Source organism: Alosa pseudoharengus, unplaced genomic scaffold (assembly GCF_046254945.1).
Source record: "Alosa pseudoharengus isolate Yale_2024_CS ecotype anadromous, Long Island Sound unplaced genomic scaffold, YU_APseudo_1.1 YU_APseudo_1.1_scf_20, whole genome shotgun sequence".
NCBI lineage: Eukaryota > Metazoa > Chordata > Actinopteri > Clupeiformes > Clupeidae > Alosa > Alosa pseudoharengus.
In genome coordinates, this window is record NW_027468664.1 from 35,830,208 (window position 1) to 35,848,581 (window position 18,374).

Sequence of the window (18,374 nt, forward strand, 5' to 3'; positions counted from 1 at the left end):
TAGTTTTTTGAGGAATCTAGTAGGGATTGGATCTAAAACACATGTTGAGGAGCCGTTTGAGTTATAATTTTACCAAGCTCAGATTGAGTAATAGTGCTAAAGGACCTTAATTTTGGGGGGCTGTTTTTGGGTGTACTATCAAACATATTACTTGTATTACCAATAGCCTCCCTTATAGAAATTACTTTGTTTTCGAAGAAGTCTGCAAATTCTTCGCATCTTAGAGAGGATGCCTGACTGAGTGTATCAAAAGGTGTTTGATGCAATAGCCTATCAATGGTAGAGAACAACACCCTAGAGTTTCCACTGTTTTCAGCAATTACCTTAGAGAAGTGGTTCCTTCTCTCATTCCGAATAGCTCTATTATAATTTGCTATTTTTTCTTTTAGAATGGCACGGTGAACCTGTAACTTAGTTTTTCTCCATGTTCTCTCAGCTTTTCTACATGATCTTTTTAGATCATGGATATTTTCGTTCATCCAAGGTGTCAGTTTGCTACAGGGCCTTTTTTTAGTCTTTAAGGGTGCCACTCTATCAAGCATAGCGCCTAATTCATGATTGAGAGCCTCTACCATTTGATCAATGGGATGATGTAAAATATCTAAATTTATGGAGTCTATAAGAGCTATGAACTGCTGTTCTGCTCTAATGTCCAAGAGTCGCGATTTGATTGCAATTTCGGGATGAATTTTTGGAGTATGTAGTACTATATTAAAAGATACACAATAATGATCAGACATATTTATATCATTTACTGATAAGTCTGTGACTTCTATCCCTCTAGAAATGACTAGATCGAGGGTGTTGCCAAGGTTGTGGGTGGGTCCTGTAACATGCTGCTTTAGCTCTAAACTGTCCAACACATTAAGGAACTTACTGGCTTTAGCATCAGTTGTCTTATTGACATGAATATTAAAGTGGCCATTTACAATTATCCGATCATAGCTAGTGATGATGAGCAGTGTTGGGAGTAATGCGTTACAAAAGTAATGTAATTACTGTAATATATTGCTGTTTGCGGTAACGCGGTAATGTAAGGCATTACAAAAAAAAATTTGGGTAATATTTACTCGGTACAAACTTCAGTAACGCGCGTTACAATGCAGTTTAACCCAAAATTAGGTGCTTGTTTTGTTTTGATACATATTCGCAAACACCACGGGAGAACAACAGAGGAGAAAAAATCCGCGCAAAATAGTAGAACGTTATCTCCTGATACTGGTTGAATATGACTGTGGCTGCAGCAGACTCGCAGGCGGACTCTATTTGCTGGATGGACATAAGCCTACGCTCATTATTTTCAGCTTGTCAGAGACAAGGCTATGAAGAACATAATAGTTAGTGCACTTTGTGTGCGAAACCGAAAGATCTCTCAGCTCGCGAAATAGCACAAGTAAATTAATGAAACATCTAAAGTAGTGCCACGCTAATCTTTTTGATTCTTGATAAAACACAAACTATGCTGTTGTGCATGCCAGCTTTGTGCTGTGAACTTGAATTGAAGAGAATAAAGGGATAGAAATGCAGAAAAAGATTGTGTAGCCTGGCAGTGCCACCGCTCCCACCACGCGCATCACGCACTTTGCGTTGGGCACCAAAGGACAGAGGGGGCACCCAAATGTAACCAATGAATAGTAGCTTTACTGCAAACTGCGTTTCACTCTTCATCAATAACGTTTACAATGTCAAAATGCACTAACACGATGTTACATGCAAGTTTGATACCTTTTGGGTTCTCTCAATCACCACGTAGTACTAGAATTGGTGGGTCTTCAATCATTCGTTTTCCAAGCATTTAGGCTACATGAAGCACATGATATGCTGAGTCGACTGAAACGCATTCCATTCAGATAGCTAGGTGGATACCAGGCTCATAATTCACTTGTATTCACGAAATGTGAAGCAACATGTCATATACTTCCATTTCCAAAGCAATGAAGGTTGCTTAAAACAACTTAACATTGTGCATATTATTGTTAATATTGTGCTATCAATGTAACTCAAACAAATAAGGCTTGTAAACAAGAGCTAGCAAAAAGGCATTATGACAACGTAAAGATCAATGCTCTTAAAGTGACAGTGCACCATTTATAAGTAAAACAGCATTTCTTCAGAAATTTATGTTTAAAAATACACAGTAATGGTCTGTAAATAATAGGCCTTTTATTTTACTTTAGGTGTTTAAGTTATCATTTAAATGTCACTCACTCAAAGCCACTCACTTAGGGCACCGAAATGGCCAGCAGGCCACCATCTTGACATGTCTTTATTAAAGGAACCGTATGTAAAAAAAATATTTCAATTAATCATAAAATTGCCCTGATATGTCACTAGACATTAAGAAATCATGTTCATTTCAAATACTTATATCACTGACAACAGTAGTCTGGCCAGGATATTGTCATTTAAAAAGTGAAGTTGCAGCCCTCAACTGATGTTGATGTTGTCATGTTGTGTTTTGGCCTAATGCGCCACCCTCCACCTATCTACTAATCACAAAGTCAGTAGTGTTTCGTCATCCGGTTGCCAACTCTGCCAGTCAGAGGGGAGGGGAAGGGGATACACCGCTCTACAGTAATTTGAAAGTGATTGTAGTACCCGTTTTGGCCACAATCTTACATACGGTTCCTTTAAGCTTTGATTTACAATATAGTAGGCTCTCTATTGATTTTAATGAGTAGGCCTAGGCCTTAAAGTTACAGTATTTCTATCACAATTTACCAGACTTTGACCTTTTGTCGGTTTTTAACAAAATTCTGACTATGATTGTTCCTTGTATTGCATTATGAGCACTGCGCCTATTGCATTCTACTGTTGCCTTAAGCCTAGCTCAGTTATTATGCTATACCACATCTCCCTCCATTGGAAGAGCAAGCTGCATTGAGTGTAATAAACTGCATTTAGAATGGCAAATCCATATTTCTAGATATTTTGGTGAAAGTAACTTAAAAGTAGTGCAATAGTAGTGTAATGCCTTACAATTCAGAGACAGTAATATTATAATGTAACAAATTACTTTGAAATGACAGTAATAAGTAATGCATAGTACATTACGATTTTGAAGTAACTTGCCCAACACTGATGATGAGCGACATAAGTTCAGAAAACTGGTCGAGAAAGCCAGCCCATAGTTTAGGAGGGCGGTATAAGGTTAATAGAAGTACAGCTGGGTCAGCCTTCAGAGTGAGGGCAATGTACTCAAAGGAAGCGAATTCACCAAAGTTGACTCTAGTGCAACTATATTTGTTTGAGAGAATGGAGGCAATTCCACCACCTCGTTTGCCTTGTCTAATTGAGTGGAAGAAATTATAATTTGGGGGACAAGTTTCAACAAGAACAGCTTCGCTGTCTGAAGTCAGCCAGGTTTCAACAAGAAACAGAAAATCCAATTGTTTTTCACTAATAAAATCATTGATTGCAAAGGTTTTGGTAGTAAGTGCACCTATATTCAGTAAACCCATGTTAGCTGAAAATGCCTCTGGCTTTTGAGGAATATGCTGAGGTATGGAAAGAATATTTGTTAGGTTTCTAGTTTTAAATTTGTCTTTTCTTTTTACTATACGTTTGGTAGAAATCAACGTTGGAATAGAACTATAAGCATAAGTCATGCTATTGCATGAAGCAGCTTGATCTATGGTAGTAGTATTGTATGTTACCCTGCAGAAAACATTCTCAGACCCATCCACATGTATAATGCCATTTGAATCAATACCTGGGGGGCGTGAATCTGTAATATTTTCTACAGAATGTCAATGCCTCAGTGTGGACGCTATGTTGTCAGAGAGTAGCCTGGCTCCATGGTTAGGGCTTCTGTAACATGGCAGCTCACTGCTCCGGGTTAGTGTGTGCTTCACCTCACTGTGTGTTCACTGTGTGCTCTGTGTGTTCACAAATTCAAGGATGGGATAAATGCAGAGACTAGGGTTGGGACGGTATGGATGTTTTCTTACCGCGGTTGGAAAGCAAGAAATTACAGTTTTGCGGTACATGACATGAAAGAAATAAGCAGTTTATCAACAAGGCTATCACGATTTTAGAACTGTTACATTCATGACGCTTAAAGGAATTTTCCAGAGTAAAATGCACTTTAGATCAATTTACGGATGATTTGGGAGTACATACAGTGAGTTGACATCAAAATCATGTCATTCGGATGTGTTTTGAGAAAGTTCGATTTTACCGTTTTTAGTCAAAACTCGTTAGCCTGGAAGTGACCCGGGCATGTCATTTTGCCTCTACAAAACGCTATTTTTATACCTCTTCTACAGTTCCAAACAACATTACACTTACGTGGTAGTGTGTAGAGGGTCCCTAAAGCCAAACCGAAGTATCCCGAGGTCTTTATGTGGTCGGATAGAGAGTCCAGAATGAATTTCATCAAGCCAGTACCTTTCCTGAAATGTTGATGCTGCAGTTGCCATCTTTTTGTAAAAATAGCGTTTTGTAGCGGCGAAATGTTGTTGTCGGTGCTCCGCGATGTTAGGTGCTGGACCTCCTCCCTGCAGGCTGTCTCATTATTGTTGCTGATGAGAGCAATCACCGTCTGCAAACTTGGACAATGGTGTTAGAGCCATGTACAGGTATGCAGTCGTAGGTGAAGAGGGAGTAAAGGAGGGCTCAGCACACGCCTGTGTTCAGGATGAGGGTTGAGTGGGTGAGGTTATCTAATCTAACAGACTGCGGTCTGTTGGTTAGGAAGTCCAGAATCTAGTTTCAGAGGGAGGTATTGATGTCCAGTTCACTGAGTTTGGTGATCAGTTTGGAGGGGATAATGGTGTTGAATGCTGAACTGAAGTCAATGAACAGCATTCTCACATAGGTGTTGCTATTGTCAAGGAGGGACAGGGCAGAGTGAATTGCCGTAAAGATGGCATCCTCTGTGCTCCTGTTCTGGCAAATTCTGTTGAAGCACTCTATACTGCAAACAAAATCTACCTCTGGGTACAAATAAAGTAACTTGAACTTGCACTAGTTATAAAGTTATTAATCTAGCTATTAATTCATAGAACATTCAATCATTTTACTAACACAAAGGTTATGAAGAAATATGGGTAACACTTTATAGTAAAGGTACATGAATTATCATGAATTCATGCATGAATTAATTCATGATTTATACATTACTTCCTTTATCCTTTATATCCTATTAATCATCAGGAATTGACATGAATTCATATACTCTCATTCATGATGACCTCATGTATGAACAACACATCAACTAAAGCATTAGTTGTGATGGGTATATCATTGTGATTTATGATTTCTTAAGCATGATCATCATGATTACATGAATTTTAGGATAATTGCTCATGCATTCATCATGTCTGTGGCCCCTCAACTAAAGTAGTGAATAATGACATGTGTTTAGAGAACTCCAAAGTTATGAGAATTTGAACAGTGATGACCACATTTTTGGCAGAAAAATAAAGTCATGATCATGGTTAATACTTCATAATGATGTGCCCATCGTACCTAATACTTTAGTAATGTGTTCATGTATGAGGTCACAAATGACAAACTATGGACTCAGTCAATTCCTGATGATAAATTGGATATTAATGAATGAAGTAATACATAAATCATGAATTACTTCATGTACCCTTACCGTAAAGTGTTACCGAAATGGGTAAAGGCCTGTGTAACTTAATCCGAGACTACATACATTACCAACCTAATTCGCTTCAATTATGTAAAATGTAATGTAAATCAGGTTTTATGGCCAAGTATACTTGGGTATACAAGGAATTTGTCTCTGCATGTATCCCATCCGTGAATTAGTGAACACACAGGTCACACGTTGAAGCACACATTAACCTGGAGCAGTGAGCTGCCTTGCTACAGTGATGCCCGGAGAGCAGTGAGGGGTTAGGTGCCTTGCTCAAGGGCACTTTAGCCGTGGATGTGGGCATGGAAGACTAGTGCTCAACCTTTCCACCACCCACATATTTCCTACTGGTCAGGGATTGAACCGGCAACCCTTTGGTTTCAAGCCCGAAGACCTAACCAGTAGGCCACAATTTTAAACTTTACATTTCATCACTACACATCTTTCTTGACCCTCAAAAAACATAAGTCTCATTCGTCAAATACTGTGTGCCTGCTCAGTTATAACATTTTAACAATTACATTTTTCAAAGGTTTTTTCAGGTAATTAACATAGGCATAATACTAGATTTTTTTTTTTCACAGCCTGTATCCTTGATCTATTGGCCAAGGGAGATTTCTGTGAACAATATGAATTAATTTACATGGTATAATGACATCCGCCCAATGAAAGTGCCCAAAATCGCCATTTTGGCAACCATTTTGTTTATGCTAATTAGATGGTCATAAACTCAAAATTCAGCTTGGGAACAGGGCTAGTTGGATTCAGCACACCTTAATTATGTTAAAAAGTCCTGTTCCCAACTTTTACTAAAAAATGCCTCTAGGAAGCACATATCTCAAAAATGTCACCTGTCTATAAAGTGCATTTTACTCCGGATAATTCCTTTAATGCTAATGTTACAAAAGTTGGCCACTGCAAGTTTCAATGGCTGCGTCAGGTTGTAACAAAGGTAGGTCCTAGGCAGTGTTGGGGTCGTTACTCAAAAAAAGTAATGCATTACAAGTTACTCGTTACTTCTTTAAATTGTAATGAAATTACTTTACTCGTTAGTCATTTTGGAAAGTAACGTGTTACTTGTTATCGTTACTTTACTTTTGAGTTGGTCTCTAACCAGGGTGCAACATTCAAAGAGTTAGGCAACATTGTTAATATTCGCAATTTCAGATTCGGCATTGGTCAGCTAAAAGTAGCCTAGTAGGCCTACTTTCACTAACAATAGCCTATATTAATTTTGTCACCTGCTAAATGTACCTTTTGTTTACTTTTATTTTACTGTTATGTGTGTGTGCTTTAACATCAGTAAAGCTTTGGGCTTCATTCAGCGTTTAGTTCTTCCATTGGAAATGACTCTTCTACATTTACTGAAATTTGAATTGTAATGCGTTACCTTACTTGGTTACCCAATAAAGTAACAAAATTACAGTAACGCCTTACTTTGTAATGCGTTACTCCCAACACTGGCTAGCCTAGGCCTACATGTCGTTGTTAAGTTACTAGAACATATTTTTTAATTATTTTTCAACTTTCATGGAGTAAACATGTATGACTCCTTTCTGGCCATATCACATAGAAGAAAGTTGTATTTGATAACCACTCAAATCAATCTAACCATTGAAATCACCATTAGCGGTGGCTTTCTTAATCTATTTCAATAATTTTACAACGTTTCTAATACATTAGTATATTTTTTTTACACTGTAGGAATCACATACTACAACATATATTCATACCAACACAATCAATTTGTGACTACAGAGTTTTATTTTACCATGGGTTTCCTCCTTAAAAGAGACCTGTATGTAACTTCACAGCATGCGGTTAAAATCCTTAAATTCACGGACCTGTTTTGGCTTTATTTTTTTGGCAAAAACCGTCGCTCTTAACAGCCGCCAGTCTTTGAGAAGACGTGAAATATCCCCTGGAATTTAGTTTTTTTTATATTACACCTGCCAGGGAATCCGTATTATGTGGGTAAGCTACTGCCTAGCAGGTAAAACACGTTTAAATGGCTATAGCCTACATTTAAAACAATTTATTAGCTAGAAATGGTGCCACATGTCTACATTCAATGCTATTTAAGCCACTTAGAAAGTTTGTTTAGATCCAGTGATTCTGCCGTCATGGAAACGCTACGTCAGACTTCGGTACTCTTTTGAGTCTATATTTTCTCCAAAACTCATAAAACTTTGCAGATAATGTTTTTTCAACAAATATAACATATTCAGGGGGTCAGAGCATAATAAAATCAGGTATTCATTTTTTCTATCAAAATAAGGACCACCCTAATGTTTGGGTTGACCGGCATGATATTTACATCTAAAATATCACCATGTAAAAGTTATTGATATCATCATTGATATTTCATATACTGTCAGCTGCCATTGTCCACAATGTATTTCTAGTCAAGTCTGGTTTGTTGTTTTCACACGGTAACAATGGGGGGCGGAGCTTAGCGACAGGTCAATTCTATTCTAGTTCTAGTTCTAGTTCTACTCAATTCTAGCCTATTCCATGTTTCCATTATCTACTTCCAAAACAAATGTTGAAAGAATGCACAAACTGGAAATACTAGAACACTTTCTAATGGTGTGTTAAATTATCAGGAGTGAGACTACAGCCTTTGACTTGCGGATATAGTTTACAAAGTAGAGTGATTATTTTATTATTACTATGCAGTGTCTTACTGTGAATAAACAGCAATAAATAACCTTTAAAGATCAAAACCTCTAAAGAATGTGTTTGTGTGATTTTATACATTAGTACTGCTGTGAAAAATATTCACGCAAAATAATCATAATAATCGTGAAATGATTTATTCTTCAGACAATTATTGTACCACCAAAATCTCTAATCGTGACATCCCTACTTACAATGTTCATGTTCAATTTCATAGCAGGAAAGCAGCAAGGGATTGGGTGCTGAGTCTACATGGGGGTACTGGTTCCAGGTAGTTAAAGGTCTGAGGGCGTCTGCATATGATTGATGGGCGACAGCCACTTAGGAGGCAGAGACATTGAACCCCAAACTGTAAATGAAATTGAGTGCACTGATGAGTAGAACAGTGCTATGCTGTATGCCATCCATTTACCATTTGACAATAGTCAAAGGGAATGTGACTAGATAGGAAAATCATAATGGCATGCTTCATTCCTAACTTTTAAATAGGAAATTACCAAAAACGTTTTCTTGGCCAAAGGGCGTTTTCTGGAATGCATGTTGACCTTCGATGGTGACAGACCAAAAGTTCACTTTTTTAGTAATAAAAGAATAGAATCAGGGGAAAATGCAAAACTACTAAATACCTCAATATACTAATTGTAGGCCATTAATTACTGGGTTTCTGAGGGTCACATTTGTTTATATTTTGCTTTTGAAAAAGTTAGGATAAATAATATTTTTTTGCTTATGGGGGAGGTTAACCATGAATTAACCATGACTCTAAGTTATACCTACCCTATATGATTATATTCAATTATTATATGAAACCACATTACAGAATTGAAAATGAATCGTCTTGTATTTATCCTCTGGTATAATGATCCCGTGAGGGAAATTTGGTCTCTGCATTTATCCCAATCCGTGAATTAGTGAAACACACCCAGCACACAGTGAACACACAGTGAGGTGAAGCACACACTAATCCCGGCGCAGTGAGCTGCCTGCAACAACAGCGGCGCTCGGGGAGCAGTGAGGGGTTAGGTGCCTTGCACAAGGGCACTTCGGCCGTGCCTACTGGTCAGGGTTCGAACCGGCAACCCTCCGGTTACAAGTCCGAAGCGCTAACCAGTAGGCCATGGCTGCCCCAATGCCTCATGGTTCAGTTGCAAATCTCTCTCTTCTTGCATCATAGAATGGCAAAAAACCTTACATAGCATTGAAAATAGCAGTTTAAAAGTAAACTCAAATTAGTTAGAATAATAGTAATATACTTGATATAATAACAATAGCAATACTAATGACAATAATAATAGCAAGTCTTCATAACAATAACCATAAACATTACAAACTATGACAATGTAAAATTAACTATCTATCTATTTGTCTTTTCTCCTCAGCCACCAGACACAGACAACAAGCTGGGATCATCCCCAAATGACCGAACTCTACCAGTCTTTAGGTCAGCAACTCAGTATTTTTTTGTGTGTGTTGATTGTGGATCTGTCAGTGCATTAAATAATAGTTTCCTCGAGCTTGATGATGTATGTTAGTGTAACATTTGTAGATACTAACATAACCTATATCATAAATTTAAATTTGCAAGCATTTATTGGCATGCAATTTGGTGTCATTGACTTTCATCTTGGAGCTGTATACTGCCTTTTGAAATAGGATACAAGGTAGACACTAGCACTACTAAGACAATGCATTACATTTCTGCATTAAATATCTGTTTCAAGAAAACAGAAAAATATTAATCATATTTGGCTTCTTCAAAACTCCTGTTATGCTTACATTAAAGGTATAATCTGCGATTCTAATTAAATACATGTGAAATTCAATGAAATGCTCTTCATGCTAGATGTCTGCAAATGATGGATTTTCCATTCCCTCTCTTGCAAGATTCAATCCCACTCCCGCAAAATTATGTAAACATTTGTCCATATGTGTTCTAACAACCAGGTAAGATGGATCCAGCAATACAAGAGTTTAAAAATAAATTGTGTACACATTATGTCAAGGATAAATGAGTAGATCCACATGTCTCCAAATGTCTGAACCTGCGCTACTTCTAGTACTGAACAGGATTACCATTGCAACAACACATCATTAGTAGGGTAAAACTAACCTGTCTCATGACGGTTAGGTAAGTAACAGTTGGTAAGTATGTTGTTCAGCAATAAATCCAAGAAATAAGATCCTCATAATTTGGGACACTCACTTTTTGAAAAATACTTTGGGACGCTAAACTGCACGTATACCCATGTATGCTCAGAGTCTAACTAATAACAGTACAGTGCCTCATGACAGCAGTATTATAGAGCCTGATTGCAGACGGAATGAAAGAACAGCGGTAGTGTTCCATTTTGCAAGATGGATGCAGCAGTCTATTGCTAAAAGAGCACTCCCACTGCCCCGTTCAAAGGGTTAGAGGGGTTGGTCATAGATGCAAGTATGTCCAACATGCTCTTCTCTCACCCACCACCTCAATGGAGTCCAGAGAGAGAGAGAAGAGAATACATAGTTAAATTGAAGGAAAATATGTCAGGAAATGGCTATGAAAAAATAAGTATACATAGCCATATCTACAGTTAAGAAAAACAATACAAAGTTTCAATAAACTGGAACTGTTTTGTCTCACAAATGTTGCTGTACACAGAGTGCAGTGTGTCCCCTAGAAATGTTTCCAGCAGTGGTGCTATTAGTTGCAGCTAAGCTTAATTTAAATCTCCCAGATTTGGATTGGCACCTATTTCATTGGCTCTGAAACCTCTTTAATCACTAAAAATCTATAATGTTAAATACATTTTCTCTAATATTTCATATTCTGTCACTCATTTGTCATTGAAGTTTTGCGTAAATTGCCTGTTTGCCTATGTTTAATTAAGCAATATAGCACGAGTGACAGTAGAATTGGTAATGGATATTTCCACGGGTGTTGTTCGGCCGAGTGGTGCAGGCAACAGCGGTGGGAATATCCATTACCAATCTCATGATTATGAATGCTATATTGCTTTCATACAACAATTCTACCACAAACTAAATAATCTGAAAACACCCCATTATTGTTGGTTCAACTTTGTTTTATTTCGACATAATTTTTACGCATAAAAAAATAGTTCCATTTTCAATAGACAGCGTCTTGGTTGCCACGTAACCAACATTCCAGATCCCTCCGACGGGTCTTTGTGGTTTTTCATATCTTCGTTGAAAGAGAAGGACAGCCATTTTCATCCTGTTTTAAAATGATTAAAACGGGAGGCGAGTGTGATTCACTGATATTAATATTAGCTGTGCTAAATAGATTTGCATGTATGTTACAAGGACACTGGGCCATGTCATGTAAGGATGGTAGGTTACTGCAAAAAAACAAACATAGCCTACATTGCAGAACCACATCAACTTTATTAATTTATTGTAAATAAATGTTACGCTACTGTGCACAGCCCCATGCTTTTCTAACCTGACGATGCTAAGTCTCCTCCAAGTGATAATCATATTATACACAATGCTGGCAATGCTGAGAACAATTAACATCCTTGTTTATCTAATCCACAGATGTGGTGGAGCACTGTTTTGTTTGGTTTGCTAAGGTGTAACCCTTTGCTTAAAATAGTGGAGAGTTGGGATATGAGAACTTTAAATTAATTTGAATTTAACGGTTATTGCTACATTGTGTCAAAGCGTTATAGAATCTTCACATTGTATCGCGGAGTGATTTATTATTAGCTGTGCAAAGTCTGAGTTGAAATGACCAGGGATATTCCAATGTATTCCAGATGTAAATGGTTGCATATTACTCTAATGTTGTTAAACCTAACAGTAGACCTTAATTTCACAGCCTAGGCAGGTCAGCAACACCTGAGAAATTGAGAAAAGCCAGCTTACTGATCAACTTACTGTTAGCCTACTATTATTTGTTGATATAAAACCTGGAGAGGAACAAACAGGTTCACTCTCGTGGAATTTGTTTCTCTTACTACTGATTATGTAAACAGGGTCATGATTCAAAATCATTGGTTGGTATATTGTACCATTCATTATATACTAAGTCATGGAAATTCAGTTTTTTTGTCTAGGAAACACTGCAGTGAGGAGAATGGTAAGACAGAAAAATCAATTAGGATTACTGTTGGAGACATAAAATAGCATCTCTGGGTCACAAAATGTCCAAAAAATATCAGACACAACCTCCATGCTAATGGATTATTTAGAAGTCATTATTTATTATGTTATACAAAACGCTTTCCTGTCATTTAATTGGAAATGGGATGTGAATCATGTTCTATGGTCAGATTAATTGAAGATAGACTTTTCTTTTGGCAACAAACACTCAAGGTAGGCTTGGCATATGTAGAAGGACGACTGCACTGAAAAGAACCTCATGTCTATGAGATGGAGGGGCTTTTATGGGCTAGAGTTCATGGTATCATGAAACACCTGGACATCTTAAATCAATTTCTGCCCCTACTAAGAAACTAAACATGGGCTGTCAATGGGCTGGATTTTTCAGCAGGACAGTGATACAAAAAATATGTCCTATTCAACACAAAAATATTTCACCCAACACATATCAAGTTTCTTTCATGACAATCTCCGTGCCTTGATCTAATGCTGCATTCTAGACAATCTCGGAGGAGTTTTCTGGAATGCAGCATAGCACCTATAGAAAACCTCTGGGGTGATGAAAAGAGGAGAGTGCCAATACCAGCGAAGGGAACTGTAAGTTATTTGATTCTGGGTAATTACCCGAAAAATACTGTCATGCCTATTTTCATGATCTAAAACGCATAGTTTTAAGTGAATTTAGGGTCCAGGTCACTTTTGCTAGTTGATCAGATGCCAGGTGCATGGCTCAAAAGGGTTATTCTTACGTTTCTTGATTAAGCATGGTAACATTAAACCAATAAGGGTGCCATTCCCTTTCAAAGCAAGGATCACATGTGGTAATAAGACCGTGTTGCATTCAGAAACTTCTTCCATTTACATTTGTAACTAAATGACAGGAAAGGTTTTTACCTGTCATGCCTTTTAAATATTTTTTTAGCACTGAGGTCACTATTGAAGGATTTTTTTGGATACCTGGTGATCCCAAGATGATACCCTTTTTGTCTGTAACTCTCCAACAGTGCTTCTCATGGATTCTCATGGACACTTTTTGCCTCTCTTACAATTCTTCTTACTGTGCATGGGGGCAAGATAAACATTGGTCCTTGTCCAAGGAAGTTTGTCACATTTAAAACCTTTTAATTGTTGTTTGAACTGTAAATATGGCATTTTCAACCAAGTACTTAGCTTTTATAGTGGTTTCTTGACAAATGTCAACACATTTTTATTTAATTTAATGGATTTTTGTTATCTTTTCATTGGAAAATGACTAGGGGATTTAACCTCTGTGTCACCTTATTTTCATACCTTAGTGAAAAAGTCATGAACTACTGCTGAAAGTTCAGGCACTGAAAAAAAGTGAATATAAATGACAATGCGTCTGTTACATTTTTTCAGGAGTGCCAATAATTGTGGCCAATGTGTTTTTGTTAAAAAAATATTTACTTCTCTGAGATTCATTTTTCTCAGAATAAATTTGCTTTCCTTCAAGGTTGGATTTTCCCTCCCATTTTCATTGTGAAATTACAACAAATCACAGAAAGATCATTTTCTTTATTCATGTTTTTATCAACTTTACCAGGGGTACCAATAATTCTGGAGGGCACTGTATGTAGTATTTTACATTTAATGTAACATGATTTTTCTTATTGTGTACCTCTATTGCAGTGTATTGTGACTGACCTCATTTTCATGTTTTCTTTTTCTCATTCTCTCACACAGCGGACCTGAATAATGTGCGTTTCTCAGCCTACAGAACTGCCATGAAGTTAAGGCGTCTTCAGAAAGCCCTGTGCTGTGAGTTGGATCAAAACTTTCATGAAAAAAATATTCAGATATTTGAAACATTCTAAGGTTATGTGACTGTACTACACTAACATTATATGCCATGTGCTAACTGCTTGATACATGGAAGAAGCGTTGGTATTGAGCATATTAAAGGTTTGGATAGGACTGCATGAGGACATGAGTGTGTTCATGAGGGGTCAAGATTTTACTTGGTCTTAGGATCTTACCTTAGTCCTGAGAAAAGGGAAATTCAAAATAGATCTCTGTTTAGCCTTTTTCTCCTAGATATAATTAAGATCAATTTAATGTCAGTACAGTATATGCGCACGAGAAACCTAATTTGTTTGGCTATGTCCTCTTAGGGTCTTTGAGTTTCTGGTGCACACACAAAACTTTGTGGTGCTCTCATGAAAGTTTCTTATATGTCCCTTTAGGCCAGTGGTCCCCAAACTTTTTCTTCCGAGGGCCAGCTCACTATGCCTGGCTCTAAGAGAGGGCCAGAGACTCGGAGTATATCAGTAACCATAAATAGCTTAGTGCTGTGAACAACAGCAGTCTATCTTAGTTGAATATTCCATTACATTTAATCTACTGCAATTTAATACCATTGTTAGCTGTGTTTATGTTGCCATCATGCCATATCAGTGTAAAATGTAGCTCAAATGAAATAATACTGATAAAAAGACTTTAGCATTCCCAAAAGTGTTAGCAGGGAGTCCCAAAAGTATATTTTATTCAAAATGTGTGAACTCTGAACTCTGTGTCTTTGCACACACAGCTCATGTTGTGAACAAGTAGTATCCTACAAATAATTCAAATAACTCAAACTATGAGAGTTTTATGAAGTGCTGGCAAAATCATCTGAAATGACCACCATTCTAACTATAAAAAATATAAATAATTATCCCGGAAAGTCCCAGAAATAGGACTTGAATAGAAGTTAGTTAGTTATTAACAATTAATTGGTAAACTTTTAGAATACTTTGAGCACTGATGCAGTCAGCATAGGCCTCTTACATGTTTGCAGGTAGGCCTACATTTCATTCTGTTTTCAATGGCAAACGCAAGACAGCGCCAAAACAACCACCAGTGGACAAAAAGAGTATTACATGTGTACTGTTAAGACTCGCCATAGAGAATGAATGGGGGAAATTGCGGAGGTCATAGTTTGACGATGTCATACTCCCGTGCGGGCCATGCTATATAGCCTACCACGGACATGATTTGGGGGGCCATCCGGGCCGTAGTTTGGGGACCACTGCTTTAGGCATTCCATAGAAATTCAACTGTTAGATATTAAAATAGTCATTTTCTCTCCCCTGCACTGATCTGAGCTATGAGCTATGATTTGATATGAACTCTCCTCTTTCTTTTAACCATATCTACACTTAGGAACAAAACTATTCATACCCCTGGCAAATATTGATTCAGTGTTGATTTGCCTTGACCAATATGTTTGTTCTGGCTGAAACTGCCACTGCCACATGCCAAAGGGATGTAAGACAATGTGGGAGAAAAATGGAATTTAAAAAAGAAGCGTAGTTCAGTAGTCTGGTAGTTCAGACATGATCATGCCTCAAATGTTACTTTTATACGCAATATTAATTTTGATAACTTACAGATAGATTTACATAAGATATACATAGCTTTACATAAGCTACTCCAAAGCTGTTTTTATTGTCAACTAAGTTGTTCCATTTTGCATCGTGAGGAAACTAAGTTTATAGGAATTAGTGCTGTCAAACGATTAAAAAATTTAATCGCGAGTAATCGCTGAATTCCTATAGTTAATCACGATTAATCACATATTTTATCATATGGTTAAAATTCTATTATTTTGCATTTCTGAACTTTCCAGGAGTCCATATTAACAATAAAGCAATTATTGTGTATCTTGATTGGGATTCAAATGAAAGCAAAGCAAGTTACTTTATTAACTGAACTTTAAGACGTAGGTCTATTTGATTATTTCAAATCAAATTTCAAAAGATGTGCAGCAGACCTGAGGCAACACAATATTCTTCAGAAATGTAGCTGATATAAACTGAAATAAATGCTACCGCAGAAGTGCGTGCACAAAATGTAGGCCTACATACATTATAAAGGGCATAACAAACAGAAAATATTATATTCATACTATATTCATTATCTTTGAGTTCAGTTGAAAATAAGGAAGTTTTCAACATGAGTGCATTGCCATTTTATAGGCCTACAGTCTATGGTGCACTGTCACTTGAAACACACACCAGCGCCGAAGTTTTTAACAGGCAAACACTGGATGAACAATGGATTTTATGGAGCAGCGTCGACCAAATATAACTGAATCGTATTTACACGGCGCCGAAGTGCGATGCTGGTGTGCGGAATCTAATGTAAATGAATGTCGAAAGCAGAGTGCATCGCAAATAGTAGCAGCCAAAGAGGAATGTTGATAACAGAACAAGTGACGGTGAAAGAATCTTTGGCGGCACACATTTAATGCGTCAGCCAAGGCTACTACTCTTTGGCCGGCTCGTAAGCCCAAACAAGTGTGTGCAGCATGCCTTTACGTAGCCTACTAACGGCGCATCATCATAAAGATACATTTAATCTGCATCACGTCCCATTTTAGAGGAAAACAAGTTAACATTATATCATTGATAGACAGCTAGTAATCACACGTTGACGTTAAATCTATTTTTAATTCACAGGACATTCAATCATTTTACTAACACGGCAGTTATGAAGAATTATGTTTATGTAACTTACTCATGTCGAAACTATGTACATTACCAACCTAATTCGTTTGCAATACCCCATGTTGAGAACAAATTTAGCACTTACCATAATATCCCATGCAAAACGGTTAGCTTGCTAGCTAGCTAACTGTGGAACTTCAGTATAACATAGCCAATTATCTCACCTACTGTAGTTGTAGGAAATAGGCTACGTTCATATTACAATTGATAGAATGAATGTGTGACTTATGTTTAGTAAGTTGATGTTATGACATGTAGCAGCTTGCTGAACTTAGTTATAGTCAGCCACGGGCAGTTTGACTGTGCCTATTGATACATTCGTGACACTACTGTAAACTAGAAAGAGCAAACCATAGGAACATGGTCACATTAATCCCATAAACACACAGATAACTTACACCAACCTTATTTTGTGCCTCTTATTCACGTTTGTTTCCAGATTTAGTAAGTATAAGCCCTTTTCGCTCCCCACTTTGATGCAGCATAGGTTTCCATTATATCAGTCATCTTTTCCCTAAAAGGGGGCGTGTACGTGCAGCACATACAACGTTCCATTCCATTCGTCAGTGCGTATTGTTTAGTTTCCGGTCTAGCTAAATCCAGTGTGGTGTTGTAGTTGTTCTAACGTTACTAGTTGTTGCAACAGCATGTGAAAAAACTACAAAGTTTGTTTAACCAAAAAGAACATTAATCTTGCGTTAAAAAATTTACGCCGTTAAAATAGGTTTACGTTAACGCTGTTAATAACACATTTAACTGACAGCACTAATAGGAATATTTCGGTTCATGAAGCATGCCACAATAACAGGAATGTGATTTTGCTAAAATTAACTAAATATGTTTTGATGTTTGAGTTTGGTTTGAAATAGATTAAAATGTTATTAACTAGTCTGTGTTTGTCTATAGTGGATCTGCTGGGGATGTCGACAGCAGTGGAGGCATTTGAGCAACAAGGACTGAGGCAGAATGAGCAACTGATAGATGTGGTTCAACTGGTCTCTTGTCTCACCAATATCTATACCCGACTGGAGAAGCAGCACAGCAGCTTGGTTAATGTACCACTTTGTGTGGATATGTGTTTAAATTGGCTGCTCAACGTCTACGACATGTATGTACACTCAAGCGTAACACCTTCCATAACAAGTCTTTTTTCTAAGTGTGGTTATATGGTGAGAACAAATTATTGTGACTCATATTTGCACAAAATGTGTATCAATTACATATTTGGAACTTGCTCAAAGGAGCAAAGAAGTTAAAGGATAGGTTCAGTGTGATATCGACCTAAAGTGTGTTAACATGATACCGAGTGTGAACTTTTGTCTCATAGTCCATCTCGGCTTGTCCCCTGCACTCCGAAATCTGGAGCTAGTTAGCCGATGCTACCAACAGGTTTTCAATGGGGGTGCCTCGTGCCCCATCATTGTAACCATATTTGTGGTGTAGAGCATAATGCATTAAGAGATCACAGTGTGCGG

General features: G+C 37.4%; 1 protein-coding gene across 3 annotated transcripts in view; it reads left to right on the forward strand.

The window, feature by feature from the left end:
• The window catches only part of dmd (dystrophin), a 541,017-nt gene that overhangs the window by 466,947 nt on the left and 55,696 nt on the right, over positions 1-18,374 (forward strand). For all 3 annotated transcript variants that reach the window (XM_076297170.1, XM_076297171.1, XM_076297172.1), the window contains 3 exons: positions 9,664-9,725; positions 14,096-14,170; positions 17,806-18,007. In XM_076297170.1, coding sequence (XP_076153285.1) covers positions 9,664-9,725; positions 14,096-14,170; positions 17,806-18,007 — 339 coding nt within the window. The remainder of the gene's footprint in view (positions 1-9,663; positions 9,726-14,095; positions 14,171-17,805; positions 18,008-18,374) is intronic.